Below are 11,135 nucleotides of genomic sequence, written 5' to 3'. Positions count from 1 at the left end.
GGGCTGAACCCAGGGCGTCTCGAGACAAGGAACTGTATGAAAAGAGACTGAGTTTTGCTGGAGACAAATTACTGAGGTCTGTGAGATGGGGAAGATCATTGCAGATGACACCCACCTGGGACTTTCCTGAAGCTGTGCCCCAGGGATGCACACCTCACTTGGGGAGACGTGCAGGTGGAACTGGGACTTCGACACATCCAGCCCCACCTTGATATGCCCCAGAGAACTCATGAGCTTCCCACTTCTCTTCCAGGACTCTTGGGTCTATGTTGGCTACTGTGCCAGCTGGTGGGGAAAGGAAGCCAGGTGTCCCTCCCCTGTCACAGCCTGTCTCTAGGCTGCCAAGTGGCTCCGTTTACAGGCTCTAGGTACCCCAACCATCAGATAACTCAGGGCCCTAGCAAGTCTATGTTGCTCCTCCCAGAAGGAAGCACATCTGGAAACTTGAGGCCTCCCTCTGATGATGTCATGGAGGTCACCTGGGCTGCTCTTCTTGTGAATCAGGTTGTGTCATAAGATGCTGACCCAAGTGGCAACCTGTAAACCTTCTCTTTTAAAAGGACAGCAAAGGCCTGGTTTCCTTCGGCAGGATGCCAACGATGGTAAGGGACTAAACTGAGGGGTTTTCATAGGTGTCAAGAGGGAAGGCTTGAGTGACCCTCACCTCTCCTGAGCCTACACTGTCCCCAATCCTTCGCTGCATCCTTCCTCTCCATAGCCATTGGACAGTCCGGACTGCACTCCTGCACACTGGGGCTGCCGGAGGTGCCTTGCTGTCCTCACTTCTAGCTGCTCAGTGCTTCCCTACGATTGTCCCCTTCCTTTGTGCAGGGATAACTGGTAGTCAAGAAATGTAAAAATCTTCAAAGTCGAGCTTTTAACAAATGCATACTCCTGCTCATTCGGTCCTAGCCAGCACTGCTTCTGTCACTGAAGAAGGGGCCCTGTGCCCTCTTTTAAGCTTGCACCCCGTACCCTCAACAACCTCTGTGTTGACTTCCTCTCCACCAATGAGTTTTGCTTGTGTGTAAGTACTACCGAAAACTGGGCACTTGCGGCAATAACATTACAATACTACGTTTATAAACACCCTTTTCTTTCACACACACACATTGTTTATTTGCCTTGTACATCCTCTGTGACTTTCACTATCGAGAGGTTTCCGTCTTCTAAGCTTTGCTTCATTTCTCAATCTGTTCATCTGTTCTCTTGGTGGTGAGCTGCGAGGTTGCTCAGAGCTTCATGGCGTTTGCGGATAATGCTGCCTTTTGCCTACAGTGTTCGTGTGGACGAGGTGGGTTTCTCTTAGGAAGAACCTGTTCCTAAGAAGCACAATAGGTCTGTCTAACTTTTTAAGAAATGTCCAGACTTTCAGATGATTCTACCATGATTCCTACTGGTAATACCTGAAAATGTCCATTGTTCACATTGGTCTTTAAAAAAATTAATTACATTTATTTAGTTATTTATTTAGTGTGTGTGTGTGTGTGTGTGTGTGTGTGTGTGTGTGTGTGTATGCACAAGAGAATGGAAGTTGGAGAACAACTTGGGGAGAGTCAGTTGTCTCCTTCCACTATGTGGGTTCAGGAACTGAACTCAGGTCATCAGTCTTGACTGCAAGCACCTTTACCCCGAGCTGAGCCCAGAGCATCTTTCCAGGTACCATATCTAAACATCCCAATGTCCACTAGCTGACAGATGAGAAAATAGAACATGATAAATCTATATAATGGAATATTATTTAACAACAAAAATAAATGGAATGCAGATTGATGCTATTGCGTGAGCAACTTCGAGAGCATGCTGAAAGGAGTGGACTCCTGAAGATCACGTGGCCTATGACTGAATTTATGTAAGAGGTCCTAAACCAGCAAAACTTACCCAGGGCTTTGGGGTAGAAGTATGCTAGTGGGGCTTGCCATTCATTTTAAGGCAATGAAAAATTTTTTTAAATCGATCTGTATTCACTGAATTCAGCGGGTTCCTACTAATGTAAGATTAAGCTCAAGGCACCGAGCTTGCTAGATCTTTCCTGTCCCATGATGTCTGAGCCCAAACAAAACACTAAGTAGTCTTGGAATTGTGTTTCAATAATCAAAGATCAAACCTAGGGTCTGGAGAGACAGCGCAGCTATTGAAAACTCTTGCTACTCTTGCAGAAGACTCTGGTTTAGTTCTCAGCAACCACACGGCAGCTCACAACACCCTCCTCTGGCCTCCACAGGGATTTCATGCATGGTTTGCGCATAAACACATGCAGGTTAATACTCATAGACATAAAACAAAAATAAAGAAAGAAGTAAAAATTTAAAAACCCACTACACGCAGGACCACTAGTTAGCAATTACTGCCCATGTGTTCTGCTCCAGTGTCTTCAAGCTAACGATCAAGAGTCCCAAAGCCAGATTCCTCTCCACCATCGCTCTCTCCACAAGCGGAACAGCCCTTCCGCCATCTCGCTACGCTATGGACCTTCGTGCCTCTGAGCACTCACACATACTGTTCCTTCTCCAGGAATGCTGTTCATCTCATTTGTGACTCATTCTTAAGGCTCTAACTTCCCTGATGGCCTTCTCTTCAACCTTCATTTGGATAACGTGCAATTATTAGGCACCTGCCACACACTGGGTTCTGTTTTAGGCTCCAGGGAAACAGCACATAAAACAGACTAAATGCCTCATGAGACTGATGTGTTCAGCAGTGACTACGTGCTAAGAAATGTGCCTGGTACCCTAGTCCCTGGTCCTGTTCTCTCACATGGCTCTGTGTGTTCTTATTTCTACTCTAGATCCTCTGGACATGCGCATGTTAGCAGTGGGTTTCCTTGCCAAGGCTGAGGACTCCACGAGGAAGAATACGGGCTCAGATCAGGGCACAAGAGTAGGGGTGACAGGCACTCTCCACAGTTCCAGAGTCCTCCAGTGGCTCTGACTGCACCTGTCTGGATAGCTCCCAGCTCAGCAAGTGGGGAGCTGCGGACAGGAGCTGTGGACAAGAGCTGAGAATGCAGGATGACAGATGTTTACATGGGTTTACGAGGCCTTGACAAGAGAATGACTAGATTCCAGGAGGCCGCAGAACTGAAGAGCTCAGACAGGAGGCTGACACCTCATTGCCTGCCATGAGCAGCTCTCTGTAGCCTGGTTGCCTGTGGAGGCTGAGGACTGGAGTTCCCTACCCATACAGCAGATCTGCAACTTGAACTCCGGTCTCTATGTACACAGCTGCTTGTGAGTAAAGCCTGTTGTCTTAGAGTACCTATTGCTGCTATGAAACACTGTGACCAAAAAGCAAGTTGGGGAGGAAAGGGTTTATTTGGTTTACACCCCTACACCGTAGGAAGCTAGGATATGATAGGAACTCAAGCAAGGCAGAGAGACCAGGAGGCAGGATACAGAGGCCACAGAGGGGTGCTGCTTACTGGTTTGTTTCTCATGGCTTGCTCAGCCTGCTTTCTTATAGAACCCAGGACCACCAGCCCAAGGGTGGTCCAACCCACAATGGGCTGGGACCTCCTGCATCCATCACCAATAAAGAAAATGTTCTACAGGCTGACCCATAACCCAATCTTGTGGAGGCATTTCTCAAATGCGGTTTTTTCCTCTCAGATGATGGCAGTTTGTGTTAAGTTGACATAAATCTAGGCAGTACATTTGTCATCCCAGGCAGGGACAGATGCTTGGTGCATTGGGGAACAGGAGACAGCTCTCCTAGCCTAGAGCTCCAGTCTCTCCCCCACCTTCGAGTACAGACCCCGTAGACCCCGTAGAGACAGCGCTGGAAAGGGTGGGAGCCAGTTCAATCTCAGAGATGTTGAAAGGAAGCAGATGGGAAAGGGAAGCAGACACTGGGCCAGAGGAAAGTACCCAGATGTTTTCAGAGACCTCAGAAAGTCTCCCCAGCCACTTCCTGCTGTCTTCTTCATCTCCTCCCCCCAGCCCCCTCATACCCTACCTTCTCCTGCGGCATTCAATCTTTCTTCAAAAGCATATCAAAACCCAGTGCACTTCTGGCGACTCATTTTGCCTTTGGGCTCAGACATCCCACTTGGAATGTACCTGGGGAGGACAGGAGGATGTGCTCCCCACTTCTCTGAACTGTGCTCCTTTGGGATTACACAACTCTATCATGTCCTGCACGGCAAAAATGTACTCCCTCCAAGGAAGGGCTTCTTGGTCTGTAGTCACAGTTTCAAGCAGTAACTGCTGCTGGCGGTGCCCCCCCCCCCTCCCCGGGGGACTGGAAACTGCTGGCCTCAGCTATGTAGTTCTCCCTTGAGGTTTTATATGAGCTCAGCTACATGGAGGTGATTCAGTCAAAGGCGATCCTCTCACACAGGGCTAGCAAGTGGACTTCCGGCTCCACGATACCGTTCTCTTTATTTGGGGGTCTTTCCACGTGACCGCTTCAGGTCCTTGAACTTAAACATGAGGGCTGAAAGTGAACACAGTAAAAAAGGTCACACCGTGGGCTGGCTCAGTGTTTGGGAGTGCTTGCCGTTCTTGCCGAGGACCTAGATGACCTGGGTTCAATTCTTGTACTCACATGGCCACTTACAACTGTCTGTAACTCCAGCTTCAGGGGATCCAAGGTCTTCTGGCTTTCAAGAGTAACAGGTACACACATGGTATATATACGTGTATGAAAGCAAAACATACAGACACATAATTTTTTAAAAGTCTCACCAGGCTGAGTGTGGTGGCCAAAGTCCTTAATTCCCACACTCAAGAGGCAGAGGCAGGCAGATCTCTGTGAGCTTGAGGCCAGCCTGAGCTACATAGGGAGGGGCTGTCCCAGGGGTAAAAACAAAGTTTCTCTTTAGGACCAGGTATGTGGAGGAGGGCAACAATGGGAATGAAGGTTGAACCCCAGTTGCCTGGAGAGGGGGTTTTGGGGCCTCTACCTACCCCTTGCAGATTTATTACTTTTAATTATGTCTGTACTGGGACTGGAGTTCAGTCTTGCTTTGGCTTGGAAGACTTTTTTCATCTCACAGTTACGCCCTCCATTCCAGAAGAAGGACGCCTGTCTCAGCAGGCATGAGCGGGGCCAAGGCTGCCATGAGGGCTTGGAGAAGCCACAGGCCTGTGTCAGGGAGTCAAGCTGAAAATGGCAACTCCTGTCTGTATAGTGAAGTCAGCCTCCGACTCCTCTGCTCACTTCCTGCCTTGAAGGCAATGGCGCTCAGTTGTTTTTAACCACAGCCCACAGGAACTACCACACGCAGCATGCTCACGCGCGTGCACTCACTCCTATCTCCACCTCGACAGTCGCCTGACACCCTTTCCTTCCCCTATAGGGGACCCTGCTGGTATTTTGCAGCTTGTTTGTGTTTCATTTAAAGGGTCTGCTCATGCCCCAACATGTTTGCTTCCCAGTTCATTGTGAAGTCACTGGTCTAAGGCAATGGGGAGTGGGGGGTGCTCTGTGAAAAGCTCTCCTGACATCTCAGGCTGCTGGGGACAAGACTGCCCGCTGCTGGCAGTTTAGCAGTGGCCAGGACTCCATGTTTTACGTGACTCTTTCTCTTCTCGCCTTCATCTCCCATCTGTCTCTCCACCTTTTTCACACTAGTGGATATTTTTGGGAGCCTGCTCAACTTCTAGCCCTTACTGAGGGAGGGCTAAGGTGGCCATGTCTGTCTTTATTGCTGAGGAGGGCAGGAGGAAAGGCCATGCTGGCTACTGGCCCTGCCAATCACATCCACTTCCTTAGACCTTAAATTGGATACACAGAAGTACAGTCTGTGCTGGGTGTTAGAACTGTGGCCCGAAGAGGGAGAACCCATGTAAAATGCAGCCACCTCGTGAACTCACGTTTCGCTCCCAGCAGAGCAGGGAAGCAGTGGGGAGAAGTCAGGTGGCTGGAGACAGACTCTGGAACCTGCAGGAGCCGTGGCTGTCAAGGCACTTGTGAAGCCTGGCTGTGACTAGATGCTGTGGACAGGACCTGTGACTTGACATGGACAGACTGTTCCTAGGCTTGTCGGACTCAGCATGGGCTACTAGACAGTCTTGAGTCACAGATGGCCTAAAGCCCCAGCGCCCCTCCAGGACGGGCCCTGTCCATGGCCTGATATTTAACCAGCCTTCACAAATTGTTCCACAAGCCCTCAGCAGGGCTAGCTGGAGATAGGTTCTCACCAGGAGAGACCAATGCCAGAGGCTCTTTATATTCACAAGGGTTTCAGGACCTTACAGAGGAGCAGGACGCTTCCAAGCCAACATTCCAACCTCTGCACAGACCGACAGGATAGGGTGGTAGTGTAAAAACCGAAGCCAGTTCCCTCAGACCAGTTCTTCACAACCACAAAACAGCTAACTCACCAGAACCTTCGTTTTTTGTCAATTTATTTAGAAAAAAATTAACATGAGCAAATGAGATACCTCAGTGTTACAACAGAGTATAGAAATGTCTAGCAATAATCAAATAATTTGATCTTTAAATACAAAATAACCACATGAACACCTAATATACAGGTTTCATCTGAATACATATTTATTAGATAAATATTAGAGGTCACATCATCTAACTACATACAGCTTTGCAAGACTAGAAATCACAATTAGTTTTCTGACCAGTCAAAAGTATGAAATGATTGCAGTGTACATACGATGTACAAAGACAATGGCGGTTTCCATGGACGTCACTTCAGTCTGCACGTGTGGGTGTGGATGTGTGTACGTGTGAATCACCTGTGATCATGATATCAAAAACTTATACAAAGTATGAATTTGGTTACAATTTTCTTCTGAAATCCCCATTTCTCTTCATTGTTTCCATAGCACCCTAAAAATACACAGGTGGCAGGGCTAGGACACCGAAGGTAAATAGTACATGTAAGTAAAATAAAAACAGAACAGAACGAAAATGCCTTTTCACACAGGGGCAGAGTATATTACATGAGACAAAGGTGGAGTCACAAACGCTAACAAACGGGATCTAGTATTCCACATAAGATGGAGTTCCAAGCCTTTTGTTGTTTTGTTTCGCAAAATAAAAACAATACACATTCCGAGAGAAATGAATGCATCTTGTTGACATGTCTATTTCTCATTTACATATGTACACACGTCCCTTGAGTCGCCGCCGCTCACACTGCCTCGTCTGGATGGGTCAGGCCCAAGGGCCCATTGGGAGCAGACCTGTAGCTCTCTGGGGGTTAGGGCTTCCGTTAGGGAGAAAGTATTAGGAATCTTTTAAAAAATAAAATGGCTACAGGGAACATGAGACATGAATAAAGCTTCAAACCAAGAAGATGGGGGTGATCGCCTGGGTGGGGAGCCCTTCCCATCTGCCCGTGGGCTCCCAGCTCATTCTGTTGAGTGGTGGCCGGTACATGCCTATGGGTGTGTTGCTCGTTGTGGTAAAGTGGCTGGCTGAGGCCTCATTTCTGAGGTTACTATGGCTCCAAGTTGTTATCAGACAGGACCAAGGAAGGATCTTTCCAGAGCCTGAGCCTGCCTCTGCGTACGGATGTCACCTTTACCTGCATTTGTCACTACCAAGGCACGGCTCCAGCCCCAGATGTCTTTGTACCTCTCTCCCACACCCTGGATGAGTTCCAACATTTCCCAAAAAGGGATATGCCCAGAGCACGGGTTTCAGGCTCTGTGGTGGACTTGTTGGTGCGCACTTGCCTGGGAGAGGGCCTAGGAAATCAGCCTCAGGGGTGCCAACTGAGTGATGGCAGGAGAGGCAACAGGGAGTGTCTAGGCCTTTTGCACTGGAAACCTGTAGAGAACCTGGGCACAGCTTGACAAGAAACAGCAGGGACCCCAGGTTGTTCTGGGGCACAGTATCACGGCAAGAAGCAGGAACTTCTGAGAAAGGCATCTGTCAGTCTGAAGCTGAACAATCCACACAGTCCGCCACAGAGCATGGCCGTATGCCAGGACACAGGCACTGGGCAGGGACAGCCACGTAGTACCTGGTGCAGTGTTGTCCCTACTGGTGACCGAGAGTGGCTCTCAATAGTGGGTGGCCTGGTCGCTCAACTCGGGCATGGCCACCCCTTCTGCTCCCCCCTCATCTGTACAAATAGCCCTGGTTGTTTTTTGTTTTTGTTGTTTGTTTGTTTTTTTAAAAAAAGAACTTGTTTTTTCTCATTGAGTCAAGATATTTTAAAAACACCAGCAAAGGCTATAACCAGGTCATGAAAATGTCGAATATTATCAAAGACGATACTAAAATATTCACAAAGTTATTTACAAAAGCGATTCTTAAAATAATTGATTTGCATACTGAACACATTGTTTGAAAAAACCTCAACAACAGGACAAAGGAAGAAGAGGAGTGGGGTGATGGCAGCTTTCCTTGTGCCGTTTTTTTAGGGTGACAGTAAGTCAACAGTTAGGGTCACCTTTCTGGTACAATCTACGTCAAAGTGCCAGGGAGCACAGAGGGAAACCGATGACTGATGACGAATGAGGATGCTGACAGCGGACAGGAGGCAGGAGAGGGCCCTGGGTGGCAGCACTGGAGAAGGGAGCAAAGAATTTATAGATGGGACTCATGTGATCGGACAACCTGGCATCACCACAGGCCATGAGGCTCAGGGGACACAGACCAGCCTGGAACGAAGCAGGTGACAGTAATGACACGCCAACAGGGGACTCTAAGCTGGATGGAGTGAAGAGCAGGACCAGAGGCTGCACTTGCTGGGTGAGCAGGAGTGTAGCGCGAGCTCTGGGTGGAGGAAGGATACAGAGAATGGCAGGCAGCTTTTGTAGACGCCACAAGCTGCCTGCCAAGATATCCTGGTGCACACAGCAATGGCCTGGGCTGGAGACAGAGGCAGCCATGAGTGGAGAACCTGGTTGGCAGCTTGGAGAGACATGGATGCCCTGGGCTCTTGCTGTGAAGCCCAGTTTCCTGCCCAAGTTGCCTTGTGCTGCCCAGCCTCTCTACCATGAACCCCTACAGCTGGCTAGGGAAAGGAGAACTAGACCCCAGGGGGAAGTGGGTCCCATGGAATAGTCTCAGAGACGGAGGGTATGTATGGGCAGGAGGAAGGAAAGAGAACATGGAGGGAAATGGTTTGTTTGCTGTCCAGATGCAATGATCCTTTCCTTGGGTGACTTCAGAGCTTTCCACTGTGGTCATTTAAAAGCAGGGAGTAGCTTGGGGCTGCAAGGCTTTGGCTGCTCCTGTTGGGCTCTGGCTGGTATCTTCCCAAAAGCCCCAACAAAGGGCACATTTTGGTGGGGTACACGCTTATGCACATGCTCTCTGCTCACTGCAAGCTTTGGCCCTGGTCTTAGTTGAGGAGCCCTTCTATGCATTGTCCTGGCTCCATGGAAGGCCCTGACCTGTGTCCCACCAGCCCCTAAACAGGAGTGGCAAGCCTTCTCAGACACAGCACTCTGTCCTTGTTCTGCTGAGAGTGTGTTTCTAGGGCATCTTGTCTTAGGAGTCAGAGGCCAAAGCCACGACCCTTGGCCCTGAGGGATGGTCTCTTTCCCAGAGGTTTGTGCTTTTCTGTGGGTGTTGCGTGTATGTATGTGCGTGTGTGTGCGTGCGTGTGTGTATGGGGGTGGCCTTCCTCACTGCTGTAAACTGTCACCACTCATCCAAGGTTGTCCACTTCCCTGGCCTGGGGGCGGGAGTGCAGGCTTCTCTCAGGTTCCAGTCACTTGAAGGAGGCTCTGGGCCAGGAGGCAGGGATATGGTTTAAAAACATGGAAGAACTTTGGGGCACTGGAAGGTCGGTCGTCTGGAGTCAGCACATATGGAGGGACCTATAGTTGCCATTGGCATGTCTCTTGCTGGGACTGGATCCCCTCAGCTGGGGTTCATCTTCCAGGGGCCTTCTTCAGGCTCACTCTGGGTACAGGCCCTGGAGCATTCAGGCAAATAGGACTGCAGACCCACATGGCCTTCCCTGCCTAGTGTGCTCTGCTCAGCCCCCAGCCTGAGGTCCTGGTGCAGGAGGCCTGAACACGGGCTCCTGTGAGGAAAAGTATGTGGGACAGATGGGGCAGGAGGCATAGTGGGTAGGGATGGCCCTAATGGAAGGTGGCCTTCAGTTGTTCTCAAAGAGAGACAGGAGGTCATCGTTGCTATTGCTTGGAAGGTCGGGGGGGTCCAGGTAGGAGAGGAGCTCGTCGGGGTTTGTGAGTTCCGGCAGTAGCTAGAAGAGAAAAAGCCCAGTTGAGGTGGCTGAGGGTGGTCCGGGAGGAGGAGGAGGAGTGAGGGGTCTCTCTGGATGCTCACTTCCTTCTGCTCGCCTCCTGGAGTTCTACCTCAGAGATGGAAAACTAGCGGTGTTGAGTATGGGCCTGCTGGCTGTCCTCAAGACCAATCCAGACCATTGCACCCCACCTGGGGTAGGCATGCCCACACTCAACAAATGCCAAGGGCAGTAGAACCCTTAGCCTACCAGCAGAGACTCACTGGGCTGATCCCTCCTCTCAGGCACTGATGCCAGCCCCATTACAGATCAAGGGCTGGGCTTTCTTTGGACTGTTCCTCTGTCCTCTTAGAACCTGCCACGAGCAGCTTGCTAGCATAAGCCATCCGGCTTCACCCATAAGCACAAGGAGGCCGTGGGAAGACAGCTGGTCCTCACAGTGCTTGCTGCCCTAGACTTCTCGCAGAGTCTTACTGAGTCTGTGGCTGTCTGTCTGTCCTGTCCCTGTAGTCCACTGTCTCTGCTCCCCATGTGATACCCTTGGAGTAGGTATGTCCTATTGGGGCAGAGGAGCTCCTGAACCTAGAAGCATCCCACTGGTCTGACTAGAGGGGAGAGCTGGTGAGAAACCAAGGTGTCTGCAAACCAGAGATAATGACACAGTTCTCCCTGTCAAGCGCTCTCTGATGCCACTGGGGTGGATGCTGACCGCAGGGCCAGGACTCCAGTACCTAGGGGTTGGTTGGGACTGGCTACAGCTCCTAGCTCCTGAGGGGGTAGGAGGAGCAAGTGTCCAGTAACAATCTTTCTGTGACCCCCTCCTTCTAGACCCCTGAGGCCCCAGGATGGGAGATCCTGGAGTCTCAGCGGCCCACGTTGACCCTGTCTTCCTCCCAACCGTCTTCTGTCATTCCACGGAGAGGCTTCTTGGGGTGAGCAATGGAGCAAGCGGAAGCGGGAAATGGAAACACATGGACAAGGAAACCGCAGGCAGACAAGACCA

General features: G+C 50.2%; 1 protein-coding gene across 5 annotated transcripts in view; it reads right to left on the bottom strand.

Annotated features, from left to right (window-relative positions):
* Nucleotides 1–6,333: 6,333 nt before the first annotated feature.
* Zmiz1 (zinc finger MIZ-type containing 1) overlaps nt 6,334–11,135 on the bottom strand; it is a 201,137-nt gene continuing 196,335 nt past the window's right edge. For all 5 annotated transcript variants that reach the window (XM_050138036.1, XM_050138033.1, XM_050138035.1 and 2 more), the window contains one exon: nt 6,334–10,132. In XM_050138036.1, coding sequence (XP_049993993.1) covers nt 10,025–10,132 — 108 coding nt within the window. In that variant the 3' untranslated portion in view covers nt 6,334–10,024. The remainder of the gene's footprint in view (nt 10,133–11,135) is intronic.

This window comes from Alexandromys fortis, unplaced genomic scaffold (assembly GCF_014885135.2).
Source record: "Alexandromys fortis isolate MF-2015 unplaced genomic scaffold, M_Fortis_MF-2015_v1.1 scaffold_14, whole genome shotgun sequence".
Lineage (NCBI taxonomy): Eukaryota > Metazoa > Chordata > Mammalia > Rodentia > Cricetidae > Alexandromys > Alexandromys fortis.
The sequence above is the reverse complement of the archived record's forward strand: the minus strand, read 5'-3'. Positions and strand labels throughout refer to the sequence as shown.